The sequence below is a fragment of the Grampus griseus genome (genome assembly GCF_964374135.1).
Source record: "Grampus griseus genome assembly, chromosome: 2".
Lineage (NCBI taxonomy): Eukaryota > Metazoa > Chordata > Mammalia > Artiodactyla > Delphinidae > Grampus > Grampus griseus.
The window spans coordinates 49412724-49433400 of NC_139018.1; the positions used below are offsets into that span (position 1 = coordinate 49412724).

General features: G+C 42.3%; 1 protein-coding gene across 24 annotated transcripts in view; it reads left to right on the forward strand.

Moving 5' to 3' along the window:
• Window positions 1-20677, forward strand: part of TRIM9 (tripartite motif containing 9) — a gene marked incomplete at both ends in the record, with an annotated part of 110278 nt that overhangs the window by 79145 nt on the left and 10456 nt on the right. For 17 of the 24 annotated variants that reach the window (XM_082648365.1, XM_082648370.1, XM_082648356.1 and 14 more), the window contains 3 exons: window positions 546-699; window positions 8792-8949; window positions 10141-10279. In XM_082648365.1, coding sequence (XP_082504491.1) covers window positions 546-699; window positions 8792-8949; window positions 10141-10279 — 451 coding nt within the window. Of the gene's footprint in view, window positions 1-545; window positions 700-8791; window positions 8950-10140; window positions 10330-20677 lie in introns of those variants that run through there. The other 7 variants (XM_082648367.1, XM_082648378.1, XM_082648363.1 and 4 more) reach the window with 3 other exon arrangements.

A 20677-nucleotide genomic window follows, 5' to 3' on the forward strand; every position in this document is an offset into this window, starting at 1 on the left:
TGGCCAAGAACAACAGAGGGGACCTAAATATAAGAAACAGAATAGTTCTCTACCAAAGAATAAAGTCATACATGAAGATGATGTGCTTAAAGTGTAGGAAATTCTATATTACAGGTTAGCATATGCAGCCTCTCTGAACTATTTAATAAAACTAATTTCTAAGTCTTGACAGGATACCCACAGCTCATATCAGAAACTTAGGGCCATTGGTTCTAGTAGATTTAACTAATTGCTAACATATCATTATTTAATGTTGTTGGCTTTTAGTTGATAAGTCATAAACAGCATGATCATGTATCCAGATCATATATTAGAGCAATTAACAGCAGCTAATTTTATAGAGTGCCTCCCTCTGACTCCCAAAAGTGTTCAGATTTTCATGATAAATCACGGGTCACCCTCGTCATAAAAGGCTCCTTGCTGCCTGCACAGAGACAGGAAGGGTGTGAGTCCCAAGGCACTCGGTGGGCTGCTCTGGGAGAGCCGAAGAGCTCTGTGTCCATTGTGGGGATGTATTTCTTAGGCTGTGGTCTTTGTTGTGATAGATTTCTGACGCCCTCATAAGGAGAGTGCACCTGACTGAGGATCAGTGGGGGAAAGGCACTCTCACTCCCAGGATGACCACGGACTTCGACTTGAGTCTGGACAACAGCCCTCTGCTGCAGTCTATCCACCAGCTCGACTTTGTGCAGATGAAAAGTGAGTGCCTGTGCCACCCCCCTGCCCAGTCATAGCAGTACCCCAAGTGGATCCTGGTGCTGGAAGCAGGATAAAGGCGGCTTGCCAGATTGCAGCAAACAAAAGGTAGCCTCCAGGTTTATAAATCAGCTGAGAGGTGGGAAAGTCCACACACACACACACACACACACACACACACACACACACACACACACACACACACACACACACACACCCCTCCCTCTGGTTAATGTTACAAAAATCTGGAGTGGCTCCTGTCTTATCATGTAATAGAAATGTACCCTTTTAGCTGGGTGACCTGCCTCTCAGAAAGTCAGATAAATCCAGATCAACTCAATGCTTGCGTCTTTGAGAATCTTAGAGATTTCACGTGCTCAGCATTAGAGAATAGCTGACATAAAAAGAGGAAGAAAGAGAGAGAGCTGTACATAAAATCTTGTTACAGATAGTAACCCAGATATATTGATATAAATCAAGGGAGTTAGAATTGAGACTGCTTCCACAGGAGTAGAGATAGTGGCATACAATTGAGTGTAGATTAGCGGGAATTTGAGAGGATCAGTCAGCCTGCCTATAGTGGTCAGGAAAATGAGACCCTGGACACAGAAGGAAAATGAAAATATGAAATAAATTTTAACTTTTTAAACATTTTGGTCCATGCAATTAGGGGATATGGCAAGATCTGTTTGAGATTTGGGGTGGCTGAGGGGAAGTACAAGTACTTAAAATTATCTTAAGGAAAATAACTCTTTGAAAAAAAGCTAAAAACTCAAACCAAACATGCAATGATATTTTTATGGCAGTGTAAGTAATAGCCCATTTGAAAAATATTTCTGATTTTTTAAAACTTCTTATTGTGAAATAATTATACATTCACAGGAAGTTGCAGCAATATTAAGGAGAGGTCCCCTGTACCCTTCAGCCAGTTTCCATCAGTGGTTACATCTAGCGTTTAACTATCACGTAATATCAAAACCAGGAAATTGACATTGGTACAGTGTGTGTGTGTAGTTCTGTGCCATCAGGTCACATGTATAACCGCCTCTGCAATCGAGATACAGAACTCTTCCATCACCACAAAGATTTCCCTCCTGCTGCCTCTTTTAGTTACACCCACACGCCTCCCCTCCCCCATCCCCAATCCCTGGCAACCACTATCTGTCCTCTATCCCTCTAACTTTGTCATTTTCGGATCTTTTTTTAAAACTGAAGAAATTGATTTGCTCTTTGCTTCTCCCAATTTAAGCATCCGTGTAATAAATAACTTAGAATTCAGTGCTTTAACATTTTTGTTTCTTAAGAAAAATCTGCATGCGTCCTTTTATTAGACAGAGAGAGCCATATAACCCAGCGAGTGTTAGGGCTGCAGACTACATCATGCAGTTACACTTATCCCTGTCCCTGGCACATGTACTTCCCTCATTTTTTTAATGGATTTTGACCCTCTTTTATTTTCAGTTTTCTCATCTTTTTGTTTCATATGTATTGCTTTGGGATAATGCCTTAATTTTCGAAGTAAGTAGTGTATAGATTATAAATAAAAATGCTTCGTTGTAGTAACAAAAATAGTTAGCATTTACTGACTGCCTACCAAACCAGACGCACTCATAATTGCTTTCCATGGATTAACTCATTTTATTCGCACAATCCTAGTAGGCAGCTGAGGAAACTGAGGCACAGGAAGACTGGGTTACTTGCCTGAGCTCACCCAGCTAGCGAGTGGCAGGGCCGGGATTCAAACGCGGTGAGCATGTTTCCAGAACGCACACCTACAACTTCTGGTTTGTGCTGTAAAGTTAATGCCTTACTAAGTGGCTTCTTCAAGGAATAACTGAAGTCTTCTCTTAAACTTAAGAAATTTAACTTTTTGTTGCAGCAGTGCTTTCAAGCTTTAAAATTTTTTTTTTCTTTAACACCTACACAGTAGCCTGTGATGTGTCACCATCCAAGTAGTATAGACAGCCTGAGGTAAAGCCCCCTTGATCAGCCTCTCTCTTTGCCCAGTTCCTTCAAGGAGGTAGAATCATTGAAAGGTTATGTCATAAGTAGCTCAGAGGAGAAAATGTGTCCCAAAAGGGCAATGTAAGGGCTTTTGGTGGAAGAGAAAAAAAAAAAAGAGCCAATCCAATTAGCCTTGGTGATGGGGCAGGAGGAGGGGCTGGTAGAGGATAGAAGCCTCAGGGCTTTCAGATGGTTTAATCAGCTGGAGAGCCCTCTCCTCCCCCATCCGTCCTGAGTCATGTCCATCTGCCATGGTGGACTCCAGGCCAGCTGGCACGATGGTAACTATTGTACTGGAGTGAACTGGCCCTTCATCTGATGTGGGAACTGCAGGTTCACGTGTCGTGCATCACAGACCACATTCCTAAAGCATTCTCACTTGGCCATTTAGGGCTGCACACAGGAGTTAAGTGTGGACACGACTGTACACACAGGAGAGAATGTCACACACGCTAAAGGCCAAAACGCAGAGAGCTCTCGCAGCAAAAATTCACCTGGAACACAAAATTATCCAGAACAGTTATTTATGAATTTAATATAGCAGGTCATTTGGTATGAGAGTGGATTATTCCATTTTCCTTTTCAACACTTCATGTTAATTTAATTTACTTCTGTTAAGTATCCCTCTGCAGAGTTCATTTATAAGCTTTGCTTTGTGCTCATTAAGTTTAATTCAGTGAGAGCCCAGTCCTCTTTAGAATCTGAATAATTTTTATCTGTCATGCTTTCAATGGAAAGAAAAAGCCAAAAGGTATGACACAGTAGAACTTGATTGACGGTAGTTAGGACTTCTCCTACTGGCCCCTTTGATATCTGTTAGTATATACACAACCTTGCCTTGTGTAGTGTTGGTCTTTTTATTTTCTTAGGGTATTCATAGTCAGTTTAATAAACTGTGCTTTCACAGCTTGTCAGTAAAAATATCTCAAGAAATTACACCCCAATATCCATGTACAAATGGCCAAATTTAAGTAGCATTTGGAATGGTGTTAATCTGACCATTGTGAGACTAACAATACGTTAGTTTCAATATATGATATCTAATTGTGCGAAGTGGATTAGCAGAAACTTTAAAATATTTTCAAAGTTACTAGAAATATGTATTTAAAGCTATGATTCAAACTTACAGCTAGAATATCTGTTTAATGCCTGACTCAAAATCTGAGCATCTCTCTGGTTTTGAAATTTCATCTCAGGTGCCTTTTTTTTTTTTTTCGGTACACGGGCCTCTCACTGTTGTGGCCTCTCCCGTTGCAGAGCACAGGCTCCGGATGCGCAGGCTCAGCGGCCGTGGCTCACGGGCCCAGCCGCTCCGCAGCATGTGGGATCTTCCCGGACCAGGGCACGAACCCGCGTCCCCTGCATCAGCAGGCGGACTCTCAACCACTGTGCCACCAGGGAAGCCTGCCTTTCTTTTTTTAATATCAAAGAAGATAGGTCTGTGGTTGGTTTTTAAATATTTCCACTTAGGCCAGCTGCTACTCAGCTAAAATGCATGGCCTAAAATTATTCTCTTATTAGTTAAGGATTTAACTGATCTGCTCTTTCTGATTCCATATCACCCTCAAGCAATTGAGATTTGAGTAGAGAATGCTGGTACCCTCTTTGTTCAAATATTCCTAAATTGTGATGGCATGTTTTCCAGTTGCATTTTGATTAGAAAATCATCTTACCCTCTTTCCAGACTATGGGAGTTGTGCTTGATCTCTCAGGCTTTTCTTTTGTAGAAAACAACTGATTAAACTTTGTTTTCTGTTTTTATTATGGAGTAATGAACACATTTCTCCTTAATTCTAAATTGCTATTTTCAACGCTTACCAGGCCATGGGAAGGAAATTTTAATGTTTTTTTTCCCAGTCTATCAAGGGCTCTGCTGCTTGGCTCAGAATAGATTTCAGACACCTACCCTCTCCCAGAAAAATATTACCCCAGAATTGCCTAAGTACACAAAGTGGTCCAAGGTTCATGAGTCAGTGCTGAAATGAAACCCAGTGTGTTCATTCCAGCCCAGGATGAAACATTGACCTGATGGTCTATCAAGCGTTTTTAGCACATAGACCAATGGCTGTTAATCCCTTGAGTGCCTCTACTCACATAAGGACACATTTATCTTCATTAACTAGTGTTGAATGTTAAAAGCCCTGAGTATGCACCAAGGTCATGGGCAAGGACAGTATGATCTGAACAGACCCTCCTATAAATCATGGAGAACGAATGCACAGAGCTTTGGCAGTGATAGGAATGAGCACGCGTGCGGACTCGTGTGGAAGCTGTTCATGGTCTGAGGGCCTGGAATTTGTGTCCTCAAAGCCCGTGTTCACATTTATCCTTAGCAAAGTACTAGTGATAGCTTTCCAGAAACAGCCTGTCCTTCCTCTAAAGTCTAAACTTTCCTAGATGCCATTTGTATTATTCAACCACCATAAAAAGGAAAGACAGTCTACAAAGGAACCTTCAGAGAACATGACGGAGTAAAATTGCTTTCCCAACCACCATAGCTCTTAAGGTGAAATGTTTCTTTAATCTATACCAGCAATTCTTGAGAAGCTTTATTGTTCACATTATAGGAACCAAAAATGTTTCATTCTCTTGGAATTAGGCCTTACACTTTCCGTCTCATTCACTATTACTGAACCCCAGACTGGAGAGGCAATAAAAACATCCAGCCCCTGGAACCAACAAGCTGGGCATCAAAACCCAGCTCTGCCACTGACTAGTGGTGAACTCTTTCTGTGTTTCAGTTTCTTTGTCTAAAATAGGGATAATAACAGTACCTACCTTGTGGGGTCGTGCTGAAAATTAAATGAGTGAACACATGTAAGCCTCTGCCCACAGTCTGGCCCTCAGCAGTGTTTCCACAGCACGGGATCTCTTTTCTCCCATTGTCCTCACCACACTCCTGTGAAACCTCACAGAGGAATTCTGGATGGTTGTGAGTGCTCTCAATCTGAAAAGTACTGGGAAGAGGGAAAAGTAAACAAATGTGAAAAACGTGAGAGATAATTTGAACTAGAATGGCCTTTAAAAGGTAAGACGTTTGAGGGCTTCCCTGGTGGTGCAGTGGTTGAGAGTCTGCCTGCCGATGCAGGGGACACGGATTCGTGCCCCAGTCCGGGAGGATCCCACATGCCGCGGAGCGGCTGGGCCCATGAGCCATGGCCGCTGAGCCTGCGCGTCCAGAGCCTGTGCTCTGCAGCGAGAGAGGCCACAACGGTGAGAGGCCCACGTACCGCCAAAAAAAAAAAAAAGGTAAGACATTTGAAAACCTTGGTATAACAAGCCACTGTGGCAGAATTTAATTTTGAGATGAGGCTCCACCAGACCCCAGGGAAGTCAATAAGAACAGCTACCCTCCTGTGTCAAAGAGAATTTTTAGCCTGAAGCTTGATTTTACAGGCTAAAAGGATGCTGAGTACTAGAATTCTGATCAGGTCAGGGGAAACTAGTTCTTTAGGAAAAATAAAGATGTCCAGGAATGATCATAAAGGAGTTAAGATAGTTATTGTAGCTCCAACTATAGGAATTTCAATAAAATAAAACCTTCTCTCTCAGAGTTCAGCCCAGGAACTGTAATGCTGTCCATTTCCAAACCACAAGAGATAAATCCATTTGAAAATACTTTATATTCTTGTAGGTCATTTATTTTATACCTAATAAAGTGAAAAAGGGTAATAATAATATAACACCCAGTATAAAATCCGTTGTTCTGAAATGCCACCCTTAATCTTTGCTAATGAGGCTGTAATTATGTCCCATTTCCTTTTATATGCAACATCACTTTGGGGGTAAATAAGGAAAAAGAAAAAATAATTCTCAGCACATTGAGAAATAGATTTAGATACATGCAAATGTTTCTGGGTTCCTTCCTTCTCTCTCTTCCTTTCTCTCTCTCTCTCTGTCTCTCACTTTGCTTTCTTTCTTTGCTTGTTTGTTTAAATTTGGGACACTGTTAAGATCTGAAGATTAGTGACTGGTTAGACTTTTTTCTCTCTTCTTGGCCTTTTAAAGTGTATCCACTGAGGACTTATGAATGAAGTTCACATGCTTTAATTATATATGACACCATGTATTTCAATTAATCTTTTAATTATACCTATGTCTATATGGGAAATTTGAGGTTTCTTATCAGAGACATTGCAAGTATTTGTATGATTCAAATTGAAAACATCTTGTGATCTTATTCTTTGATTTTAAAATTGATGAAATGTAAACTTGCCTGAAACATGAACAAAGGGAAAATGAAGACTGATAGGGCACATAATGAAATAGAGTCCAAGAAATTGTTGTTTTATGGAAGGCTGTAACCATTAGGCACAGCTAAGAGCAAATGTCCCCAGGGAGAATCGTTCCATGTCTCTAGAAGCCCTTTGAAGAATGGTTTGCTTAAACTTGTCAGATTTTACTCCACTGTTGATATGTTAAGATGTATTCTGTTTATACGGAAAAAAATTTAAATGACAAAGTAAGTTCCTAACTGGAATAACGACCTTAAGTTAACCTCCAGTTACAACTCCTAGATGATACCTGTTACATGTAGATGGTCATTAGAATCATTCGAAGCAGTTCTGTCTTCTGTCTCCTCTTCCCAGCCAGTCCTGTAGTCTATGTATTGAACAAGGCAGTGCATTTATTTCCTTTCCTCCAATTCCAGATTTCCTCTGAGGCTGCAGAGCCATTGTTCCCTGATAAGATCCCACCTGAACCCTGTGCAATTGAAACTTGAAACGTTATTTCCCTTCCTAAACTGATGACCTCCATTTACCTGGTGGTAATTTTGATTTAATTATGTTTGATCTGGTAACTCAGGCATGGTTTTCTCGTCATGTACCAGCCTTCTTAATTATAAGATAATAGACCTGCTTCACCTTCATATCACTTATAGTCACTGCTTTTGTTTTCTAGGTAATCCACCATAGAACCTGTTTTCTAAACTGCTGTTAAATTAACCATCTTAGTCAGGGTGACTGGCAAGGATATTTAATTCAGTGCATGACACTCCAAGTCCAGTTTTGGTACAGCATACCAGGTGTTCCACAGTTAACATTTGTTCACCTGAATGTCCCTGGACGTGGTCCACACCATTCTCTCCTGTGTTAAAGTGCTACAAAAATAAATTCATGTTCTGGTGCTGAAAAATAATTTTAGGCAGTTAGTAAAAACACTGCTCCCAGATACATAAATTGAGTTCATATGTTAGGAGCTAGGATTATTCATTCGCTGACATTTCTATGTCTGTATGTCTGAAGGCTCAACTAATCTGCAGTTTTAAGTAATACAAGACTCAGCACAAAATGGGGGGGTTGGTATTGTGACTAGTAACACTGTGGCAGATTCTCACAAGGTCACAAGGACACTCTGACCTTCCCTGCCAGGCCCCATCTGTTCCCATACTCCTCTCTAGGTTCACAGTTGACTGCTCTACACCTACAGAAAGAACAGACTTGAGCTAGTGCCATTTTCAAGGTATAGCTGCTTTGAAAGAATGGTGTCAAATTCCTCAGAAGTTTCAAAACTGAGAAATCACTGTTTGTGTCACTTGGTACCAAATTTTCAAAAATCCAGAGCTATAGCTTCTTACGTGCACAAAACCTTGAGTGGAATCACTAATAAAAAATGATGGAACCTTAGAAATATAGTGGTTTCAGAGCTATTTCTCAGCATAGGCAGTTCCCATTTTATTAAATGTGGTTTAAGGCTCAGAATAAACTCTATGATAAATTCATCAGCCATGTTATGGGGGTGAAACAGGCTTCAGTGGGCTGGATGGGACATCCATTTCCTACGTGAAACACTTCTCTTAGGGGTGATGTCTTCGGTGCTCAAGGGGGTGAGAACAGAGCCATTGTCTCCCCGCCAGGTAAGGTAGGAAGTACCACCATGAGCTGGGAAAAGGCAGCGCAGTAGACCAGAAACCACGGCCACTCCTGGAGACTCTAGGAGGGATCCTGTTCAGGCGCCCCCCACCTCCATACACCCCAGGCTAGCTGCTTAGCCCAGCCACTTGGCCTAAGGAAGGGCGTGCTTCTCATTCCTAGATACTGAAAATGTTGGCAGCTCGACAGAAGCCAGTGTTACACTAATTTCTGTTTAGCTTCCTCTCCAGTCCCAGCGACTCCCATCCTACAGCTGGAGGAGTGCTGCACCCACAACAACAGCGCTACGCTGTCCTGGAAACAGCCGCCCCTGTCCACGGTGCCCGCCGAAGGATACATTCTGGAGCTGGATGACGGCAATGGTGGTCAGTTCCGGGTAAGTGGAGAACCTACGGCTTGTCAGCCAAAACCGGTGACGACCTCGGAGGACCCACCAGGGAGTCTCCGACCCATCCCGGCAGGGCCTGCCTGCTCTTCATCTGAGGCCTGTTTTCTCCCTGTCCCATCAAAGAAGGACAAAGGAGTCCCTGAATAGAAACTGCTCCACTCTTCTGAAGAGAAAATATTGATACGTGCAGTACTGCCAGCTCTGGTGTCAGATTGCCTGCATTCAAGTCCCAACTCCCCCACTTGGCTCTGGGACTGTGCCCATTTCCCAGCTCTCTGAGCCTTCAGGTCCTCATTTGTAAAAAGGGGATGACAATAATATGTACCTCGTGCACTGTTGTTAAGAGCCACTTAGATAATTCATATAAAATTCTTAGCATACTGCGATCTCAGACCCCGGTCTACTGAGTATCCCACTGACAAGTTGTCATTTTAAGGCTGTGCTTTTGATGCAAATTATTTTTACTCATTACATCAGCATAATGTTGCAACGTGTACAGCTAAAGAGAGAGGCATCTGCCTAACCTATGCTAAGGATGCATTATGCTAGGATTTATTTTAAGCTTTTGAAATGTCATTCTTCCTCCCTTCCCCGTTTCCTCCCTCTTCCTTCTGTACTGTGGTGAAAATCTGAATACTCATGATTTCCCTTCCTAAACTTCAAAACTCCTATGCTTTGTGACAGTTTCTGAAGTTATCAGTGGGTTATAAACATAGCATAGAGACCACTGCATGTTTTCAAACCTGTTTTTTACAAATCATACTGATGAATAAAGAGCTCAGTAGGTATAATATACTGAATAAATGCCAATAATAATAATAAGCATAATGCTAACTGTAAGTACCCAGTTTTCATCTTTTAAGCCCTATCTGCTAATAACTAGCATTCCGTAAGCTGCCAGACCCATGCTAAACACAAGGCACTACGCTAGTCAGTTTGCACGTATGACCTCATATAATCCTCACACCAGCCTCATAAGGTAGGTATTTTTGTCCCCATTTTACAGAGAAGGAAACTGAGGCTAAAAGAGGTCAGTTCAGTGCCCAGTAGCTCACAAGATGAGCTCAGATCAGGCAGACCCCAAAGCACCTGCTCCTGTCCACCCTGCAACATTGCCTCCTGACCAGCCCCGGGCAAGGGTTGGAGTTAAATGGTGGCCTGTTCTTTTCTGCCCCTCAGGAAGTGTATGTTGGAAAGGAGACCATGTGCACCGTGGATGGTCTTCACTTCAACAGCACATACAATGCTCGCATCAAGGCCTTCAACAAAACAGGAGTCAGCCAGTACAGCAAGACCCTGGTCCTCCAGACGTCCGAGGGTAAGGCCCTTCAGCAGTATCCCTCAGAGCGAGAACTGCGAGGCATCTAGAATGGCTGGCAAGCCCGGAGGTAACCCCACCACTGCCCACATTCGCAAGTGTTTCCATGACTTGCCCTGCATTCTGGCACAGAGCCGCTGTTTCTCTCCTGCCTTTAGCGAGCCCATGGTATGTGGACGTGATCAAACCAAAGAGTCCACAGCGGCAGTTCCAATGGCCTTGGCCGGCGGCTTCCTTTGATAACGCTCTAAATAAGCTGCAGCGGAAGAAGCTGAAAAGTGAAGGCCTCAATGTGCCGCGGTGTGTGAGACAGATGTATGTAGGCTCTAGGGCAGGCTCCCATTCTCCACGATACACACCACTGGCCAGTTTTGCCCAGACGATTCTCAATTGCTTTGTAGCGCTGGCTTGTGTCTGAGGGCGGGGCTGAGGTCCTTTCCAGCTGCGGATTTATCTGACTGAACGTGTTTCCAAGGGGTGTGGGGCGCAGGAGCCTTTCCGAGAGGGCCTGTCGGCCACTCCTGGCTTAACCAGCAAGTTCCGTTTCACACGCTGGGACCGAGGCTCCCCGTGGGCACCAGCCAGGAAGAGGCCAGCGCCTCTGCGTTACCTCGCCATTTTCACCTTTGCCAGTCCCTCTAGGCTTGGTTAGGCTGCCCGGGGCCTCCGCACAAGGTCCATCTCCAGACAACTTTCGCTTCTTGGCTATACTGTAAATATTTTGGCCATCAAAGGCAAGCCATCCATGTCAGGAGAGGGGCTTGCATTTGATGGCCAGGTATAACCTCTGAGGCTGTTAACATTTTCACTCTAAAAGCAATTGCAACACATGAAATGAAACTTATGACGTATTTGTGGTCGGTGCCAAAGCATTTTCAGACCTTCTGGGTGTCACTTTAATCATAGAAGCCACCCCCATCCCATGGCATTCTCCGTAACTTCCCTCTGCAGAACTGATTATGTTGATTTTGCTCACATTCAAAATGTTAGCAGAAAGAACTGTGCTCCGCTTCCCACAAACCTCAGCATGTGCCAGTCACCCCTAAAATGGTTCACATGGTTAAAAATAAGCACAACTTCAAATCCCACAGCAAGGTTGAAAGGCCCCTAGTTGTGAAAACCACACTTGGGGAGCACTTGTAAGTCTGAATGATGCTACTCAAAGAGAAGGATCTGGTGAAGGGGAAATGCCCACATACCTATCCCGCTTTGGGTTATAGGGATGTGGCAGCCGAGCCTCCCCTGGGATGATCATTTTAGCAACTTCTCTCTGGGAAGAGACCTGTCAGCTGAGAGCAATTGCCTCTTTTCCCAAAGCACCATGCTAGATGCTAAAGCCCTCCAGAAGTGTTCCTAGGTGCAATGCAGAAGGCCCTTGATGGGGATGGCCTTGTTTCCCATGTGTGTACAAAGCGGTTTGATTGAAGAGTGAAGTGCATGCTATCAGAGCAGGGTGACAATCTGCAGCAGCGTTGTTAATCTGTGTCACCAGACCTATGGGAAAACTATTTCTATTCATAATGCATCATGGAAATCATACTATTCTGCTAAAATCAGTTATTAGCATAGCAGCCTGAGCACTTATGTCTCTCTTTTCATCCTGCAGGAGGATGTAGTTTCTAAGTTTCGATTAATGTTCATAAGATTATGGTGTCTAATAAATTACAGGATTGGAACTGCGATCCTTGGTACCACAGTCACAGAACTGGGGGTCATTTTCTAAAAGAAACTAACGGAACAAGTCCTCTTCCAACAAAGAAACTGTACTGTAGAAATTAATTTCCTCCATGAATTTTATATATTGTGTACAAATATAAGGTATGTATCTAAATACAAAGAAAACCCTATCATCGTGTAGATATCAGTATTCTCTGTTACTGCACAGAAGTGATTTTCTCATGATGAAATAAAGTTCACACACATACTTTCTCCATAACTTTGGTTTGTTCTATTTGTTTCTCCCTCATTCTAATTCATTCCAACAGTGAGACAAGATTTAGAAAGCAAGAAAAAATATAACGAATAGCTTATTAGGAAAAAACAGATTTGATCGATCTGTAACAATTGAGAAAGCCTGTAGAACTAAAGAATTATACCTCTTTTTTTTGTTTTTTAGAAAGCAATGAGAAAAATGCCATTAACAAGAGTTTTAATAAGTTAACTGAACTTATACTTTATTAATCTTATTTCTTACCATTCCTGGAAAGATTTGCTCTGGAGATTTTTTTTCTTTGCTACTGTTGTGGGTGATGGGATGGTTGGTTTGCTTTCTACTTTAATAAAATCTTTTATGTTCTTTTTAGCAAGAGTTGACCCCTTTCCAAGGTTCAAAATAAAAAGTCTGTATCACAGAAGGGTACGATCTCGTATGTGATAGCAAGTCTAACTCGTATTTACATGCATTTAGTCCAAGGTTTAAATCACCTATCACTTATACTCTCTGAACTATTAGAGAACCTTCTGCTGACCTAAAGGTAACTTTATGCAGGGGAGATCAAATGTCCACATTGTTGTGAATTCTGACCTTTTTTTTCAAAAGCAAATTTGTTTGTCTATTTGTTGGGCAGTATTTGATAAGTGTCTGATATGGGTATAGAGTGTTGAGCAGAGGTCACCCCAGCTGTCACGGAGCTCACAGTCTAGGAAGAGAGACAGGCCTCAAAGAAATAGACATGCAAATATTGCATACTTACAAATTACGATAAACACTGTGAGAGAAGGAAAAGGGACCGTAAGGAAGACATAATTTATATAAGGGAATCAGTCAGGAAGACAATGAAAAATAATTTAATGCAATGGAATTATAAAGAATGTGTTATCAAAAGAGAAAAGGAAAGGAAAACAAATTAGTATATGAGTTCAAGTTTGCTTAGTTCCCTGAAAGCAAAGTTCTTGGGAATGTACCTAACACAGCCATGAGAATAAGGCCAGTTGCAGATCTAAACCAAATTACCCTGACTTAAGAAGAAACTGAACTGTAAGCAATTAATAATTTTAATGAAATTTTAAAATAAGGCCCACAACCTGGTTGTATATATCTTTAAAGTAATTCATTTAATAGCTGTGATGGCTGTGTCACGGTCTCTGAAACCAGCTACAAAAGAGTATTTGTTTAAAATATTATGTGACAAGGCCTTGTTAATACATAGAGTTCTAGGGCTCATTCTGTGTCTGGGAGACTATCCTCCTGCCCCCCACCCCCAAAGAAAAATAGACATGGGTGAGAATAGGACGGAAAAATTTTTGTTCATTTTTCTCTATTTTCCTTCTACCTACCTAAACAGACTACTTTTTTTTTTCTTCTTTTCAAATCTGGAGAAAAAATAAGATAGACCAAAGATAATATTCCTGGTGCTCAAATAATTCACTGAGACTATTATCTGGCTGGAGAAAGTTCTTTCTCTGACTTCCCTCAGCTCTCAGAGCCAGGCAACTACTTCACACAGCCTTCTCAGCACAGGAGGAGCTGCAGCTCACTAATCCTTCAGGGGAATTAGAACACAGAGGGTTGCGCCTTCTGTGCAAAAAATACTCTTTAATCCAAATCTTTGCGAAAAAGATCATTTCACTGGACACATTCTTAGAAGTAGAATTACTAGACTAAAGAGTATGAACGTTTTTAAGCCCTTGATCTATGTTTGCAAATTGCTTTCTGGATAGATTTTACACCAGAAATGTATGAGCCGTTCCATTTTTAATATCACCTTAATTCTACTATTTAGAGTTTAATTTCGACTAACAAGCAGCCTCTTCTAAAAGTAAAACTGTTTCTAACAGAGGGTTTTTTAATTCATATTTTCATAGACATAATATTCTGATTGTCTTACATCTAATAGCTACATGAAATACAACACACTACAGGGAAAATGAACATGATCTAAAGGGAAGGAGAGACTTCTCAGAGAAGGGAGAGAGAGAAATCCTAACAGAGGGAATAACTGTAGGTAAGGTAAAAACTTCAAATTATGCCTTGAGCTGACTTTGCAAAGGAGGCCCCATTCACTCAAAAACATTAATTGAGCGAGCTGATTTGACACTCACAGCGATGCATACAGCATGGCCCTGCCCAGTGACTATGGGCTTTACTCTTCCTCCTTCCCTGAACTCCATGGCACCTGGCTCAGAGTGCCTAAAACTGTGGTACCACCTCACCCCTCGAGAACTAAGATTTCCACCCTACAGTGTAGGCAGTCATCTTACAGTCAAGATGGAAGCAACAATGACCTGTGATTGGTAGGAAAAGGAAGGACAGAGTTCAGGCACAGAAGCTCCTACGTTGTTCTCACGGCAGAGCCCTTGGTGTCACTCGGCTCTCCCTCTTTTTATGCACGATTCCGCTGAGCTCACTGACCCATTTGCAAAGATCACAGCAGACCAGAAACCTCACATTAGAAGAGAAAGGAATTTGGTATAGAAGTGAATTGAGGCTGTTGGCAGTACTGAGCAAGGAAGGTAACTGGAAAAACTGTGAACAATCCAAAAAAAAAAAAGGGGGAGAGAAAGAGAACGTTCTGTAGCATATGCTCAGAAAGTCAGAAAGTATATAATGCATTTTAGAAAGATTTCCACCTAATACATTTAAAAGTCAGTATATATTCTGGAACTCTTGATAATGGAGTATTAAGTATATCAGAAGGCTTTATGGAATTACAGTATAAGTACCCCCCCAAAAAACATACTATGGTAATTTTGTGTAGAGCTTCCAAGAACTTTCTTCGTTGCCCATTAAAAGATTCCATGAAAAAAGACAGCAATTTGAAAGCCAGCAAATATTTTTAGGATACTGAAATCCAGCAGAGGAATTGTATAAAAGCTATCCATTTACTATAAGGTCCTAAAAATAGGGATTCTTTTCTCTTCACCCTAAGACTGCTATATACCTCTGTACCCACTGCTATTGTTTAAACCTCCCTTCTGTTCTGTTGCTGCAACATTCCAGATTTGCCCTATGTATTACTTTCCCATTGCTGCTTTAACAAATTACCACAAGCTTAGCAGCTTAAAACAACACAGATTTATCACCTTACAGTTCTAGAGATCAGAATCCTAAATGGGTTTCACTGGGCTAAAAGTGAGGTGTCAGCAGGACTACGTTCCTTGGAGGTGGTTCTAGGGGAGAATCTGTTCTGTTTCTTTCCCAGCTTCTAGAAACCACCGGCATCCCTTGGCTCACGGCCCCTTCCTCCATCTTCAAAGCCAGCAGCATAACGTCTTCCAATCTCTTTCTGACTCTAACCCTCCTGTTTCCCTTTTATAAGCATCCTTGTGATTTATTACCTTGGGCCCACCTGCATAGTCCAGGATAATCTCCCATCTCAAGATCCTTAACTTAGTCACATCTGCAAAGTTCCTTTTGGCATGTTAGGTGCCATAGTCACAGATTCCAGGGATTATGACATGGAGATCTTTTGACGGGCCATTGTTCTGCCTACCACACTCTATAAGGAAAGTGTTATTATTATTCCACTCTACATATAGGAAAACGGAGCCTTCCCTCTCCTGTCCTGGGAGAGGATAAATGACGTGCCAGGTCTGGGCCTTTCAGCTCCAATGCCCAGCACAGTACACTTTGATGCTGACATTAAAGCAGTGCTATTTGCACTCAACCAAAAAGAGGAAAAGAGCAAAAACTACCCTAAGTCTGTTTGCTAGATGTCTGAAGACAGCTTGTAGAAGCAGTACTGTGTAGCTGCCTCACATGTTCATCCAGAAACCCCAGGCAGAAATTGGACTTTAACCCTTTCAGTCATGTTAGACTTTTGCTCTAAAGAACAATATTCCTGCTTTAAGAAGGAGATGTGAGAATGACTGTCATTTCCAGAATCCAAGCACGTCCTTGGGTCCTGTCCGGGTTGAGCTTCTCTCCAACGTTGACACTTTCAGCTGGCAGTGATGGGTCACTGCCTGGGAAGGAAAAGGATGTCAGAGCCACATCTTTGAGGTCCTTGAAATACCCCACCAAGTGAGGTCTGGGACTGGGAGCCCTGCTCGGGTTGAAACCACAGAGCTATTTATTCACAGAAGCTCTCAGCCTTCCAGATCTCAACTGTGAGGAAAAGTGGGAAGCATAATCAGGGATCATGAGAGAATCAGGCTGTAGATAAGGCTGTAAATTGTAGCATTCTCTGCACACAGGTGCTCAGAGCACTGAGCAAAAGTGCTCTCAAGCATTGTCTTACTTGAACAGCCGTAAAAGCCATCTCCCCAATGCTTTCCAGGACTGTTTTATCTAATGACGACAAAAGGGTTGGGACTCTTGAAATCACATCTTAGAAACTGCTTTCTAAAAGGGGACATAGAAGGTGTTATTCATAAAGAGTAAAATGCCTTTTTCTTTCGCATTAGGCTCTCAGCATCACAGCACCCTTTCCAGTGTGCTAGCTTCTTGTCCCACACAACACAGAAAATAACCCAGAGAATATCCAGTGATGCAGGCAGAATACAGGCCCAGAATGACCCCAGATGCATCTGTTCAAAAGTCTCTTTGCAGATATTTTATAGTGATTTGGGGCCAGGATAAGTGCTGTACTCTTAAACCTTAATGTACTGAAACACACGCCCACCCTACTTCCCACCAGAGAATATGTAACCTTGTGGAGGGAAAAGAACCTCATCTGATCTCAGCCTGCCCACCTTGTGTGGTCAGAATCCCAAAGGGGAGGGTGACGTATTTGCCTTTCAATTCCTAACCACCACAGTCCACGGAACCACTCTATATAGACAAGAAAGATTCATCCTCAGTATAATGCAGGGTGTGGAGAATGATAATTAGGTCCTCCACACAATCCTTGGTCACCCCTGAGACCACTGAAATGTGCCCCATGGCCTATAGCATCGACCTTACCTTTTATACGTTTCCAAGGCACAAAAGAGAGCAATGGCCTTGTCAGCCCCCAAATTTTATCTACCAGGAATTGATCTTCCTGGGGCCCTTATCCTGTCCCATCACAGGTGGCAGTGTGACTTAGATGTGTCCCTTAATCTCTCTGGACTTCACGGTTTTGTTTGGCGAGGGGGGGGGGGATCGTTTTGTCTCTAAAACTATATACTTAGAGCAGATGACCTTAAGTTCTTTACAGTTAATACCCCCTGGCTTTCTTCTGTGGCTTCTCTCTTCAAAATCACGGCCGAAAGCTGCTACTATTTCAGGAAATGCTATGGACTGGCGTAGCCGCCTCCTACTTCCCCCAGGGGTTCTAGTGGGTCTCAGAGGTTGCCTGTGACACTGAAAATTCAACACTAGTAGGAAGTAGCCGGTAAAGGATCACACAAGGAAAAGCGTGTGGTCCACTCTGCCTCGGCTGTAGTTTTCATGACTCCGAGCACCAGAGCCGTCCCTGCAACCCCAACTAAAAGTATCTAGTTAGAGGGATATGCATTTCCAGGACAAATTCCTCAAGGTAGGTAAACCATACCTGAACAAATCCAGGTAGATTTTATGAAATCCAAGGTGAGAGGCATCGTGACAGCTTTCAGAGCCCAGAAAAGAGGTGCTTTGCTCTTTCTAATTTTGACAACATGCACGACATCCCAGAGAATTGCCTGATTTTCCATAAGACCGAATTGGATCCAAACCCTATTTTCGCCTTTGGAGAATGTGCTTTGCACTTGACACTCTGGGGAGCAGTTTAGTCCTTTGGAATCTTTTGTATCTCTTTGAAATATAGGAATTTTCAGTTCTTCTGATGATAGTTCCTTATGAATCATGCCCTGGTGTTCTAACTTGGAGTGGAGGACTTGGTGACAGAGTGTGCAGCTGTCCCAAGGGTGGAAAGAGCCTGTTGCCTTTCTTCTTTTAAAAGGAGCTTTTCAGAACGGAAGTGTTTCTCACTTCTCAACTGCAGTTAATGCCACACTTAAGAAAGATTATAATACCACCTTTCACTGTAAATTATGTACCAGTGGGACATAACTGTGACTTTGGATGCTTATTAGATCATTTAAGGACACTCAACCCCTTCATTCATTTCTTTGTCTCTTTTCAAGTCTTCCCAACAAAAGCAAATTATTTTACAGCTGGTTTATAATTGAACTGAAACTCATCTTTAACGCTGCTCGTGCAGCTCTTAGTGACATATCTTGCCTTACTGTACTCTGAAATACACCCATCTTGTTGAACCAGCATCCAAGGACTGCTTAAGTTATGAAGCTGTTCACTACCAGACAGGAAGATAACCAAGAATTCCACCAGAGCACAAAAGAAGCTGGGTTAGCATATGGAATCCCTGTCAGTTTGCCTTTCCTCTTTGAATTCCAAAAATAATACCTCAAAGACTGTACTTTACGTTTCCAAATATTCCACATCTGTAGAAATCTTTAGTGCACTGTACATGTTAGAATCAGTCAAGAAACTCTACCCTCAGAAGTATAAAAACCAATTAGTAGTATAAGATACAGATTTTCTCTAAATATGGTCCGTTCTCCTCCCAACTTCATGTGTCCCATTTCCCAGCTGCTCAGGTTTAATGCAATGTCTGCTAATGAACAAATAAAATAAATATACAGTGAGGCAAAAAAGGAGCACACCACTTAAATATTCTTTTTTTGCCTCAAACCCAAAAGTCAGTAAATAATAAGTGTGGTCCCCAGCCAATCTTTGCTTTGATGATTCTTGATTACTTCTTCCAAGCAGAGGCCCCAACTCCAGAGTCCAGCCAATCCAGGTGGGAAGGGAAAGCAGTCCAGGCAAAGGCAAGAGGAGAGTGATGGTCACTGACAGAGTTGAGGGAAAGTGTGTCTCGTCACACTCCCATTATAAACACTGTCCTCATCCCAGAGTTACTGATATGCCCGGAGCTGCCACACCAGTATTCCGTTGGCGTTCTGTTTCCCGTTGCTCTTTCCTGCTAAACTGCTTTTTGCTCAGCAAAGCTCTTCAGCAGACAGTATCACTGCATGTGATGAAACATGACAAAAAAATTAAAAATCTTTGAAGGGGCTATTTTTCTTCCTCCAGCGACCTATACGTGAAAAATTAATAATAGTTATCCTGGTTATTAGCTAGACCTGAAACATAGCTTCATATCATGTATTCTGAAAAAAGCACTAACCCAATTCCTCTTTGTCGTGACTGACAGAATATTAATGGCTGAAAAGCCTTCTCCAGATCTCAGTAATTGTGCTTTGAAGGAGAGGTAAGGAAGTGGCATGTACATCCTTCCTGCATCCTGGGTATAACACAGAATACACTCTTGGGTAGCTATGTGTAGGCTCAATGTTAGTTGTGTGATTTGGCTAAACATGGGTGTGGCACCACTGTTCCCAATGTTGTCTTACTGTCTTTGGTTCATGTCTTTGAACATGTCCAGAGGGGCACGATGAGGAGAGTAAAGATTTGAAATCCACACCCTAGAAGAAAGGTTGGAAATCTATTCTATTTATCCCAGAAAAGGGATGATTTAAAGGGGACCGGTGACTGCTCTCCAATATTTGAAGAACTAGCGTGCTGTTCTGTATGGCCCCAGATAGTAATGGTACGATTAAGGAGTCGAGTTCCCAAAGAGATATATCCAGACCCATGTCAGCAATGACTACAAACAGGAGGGGGCTGCCGGAGGCCATGAGATCCTCAACCTAGGCGACTTCAAGGGAAAGCTTGTGATTGCTGCTCAGATGTTATCGAGATAAGTGTCTTCCCTCTTAGACTCCTGCAACCTAAGGTAATATCAAGTGACTTAGATGACCTGTAGGCAACTGACCCAACACTTGCACCATGTGCCCATGGGGAAGGGCACAGAGAGTCTACTGGGATCAAGTGGAAAGTGCTCTCTTGCACTTCATTTGGACAATTTTCATGACAAGGTAGGAAGTTTTTTTTAGGAGCTTCTTAGAGAAAATGGGGTAAGAGCCCAGCTGGTAGGATATGGGAGGCCATAGGTGGGAAAAATTCAGAGACAGAGATGGAGTGATTGGGTAACATGTATATTAAATAAGCTTGCTTGAATAGAGAGCATGGTTCAAGACTGAGAGGAGTCAGGGACAATTGGGTCATCAATAAATAACGGATCTACATAAAAGGATAGAAAAGCTAACCATTTTAGTGTCAAGTTATTAATCCCATGAATAACCATAGCTGCCCTCAGCCCAGTCCCGCAGAGTGGTACCATCACCAACTCCAAGTGCTTCTTCCCGGTGCTGAGAATAGAAAAGGGGAGTATGATGGGATTGGATATGCTCCCTGAGTCTGGATGCAGTACACGTCTCTTCACTGGTTTTCAGATGATTACTCGAGAGTTCAGTATACCCTGAAATTCATTCTACTGTATGTGTCCTTTCCCTTAATTTTCAGGGCAACAAGTATTTTAAGGATAATGAATTAATTATTATTACTTGGTGAAAAATACATTTCCAAGCAAATTCTTGTTAAAAATGTTTTACTGAGATAAATATAATTGTAAA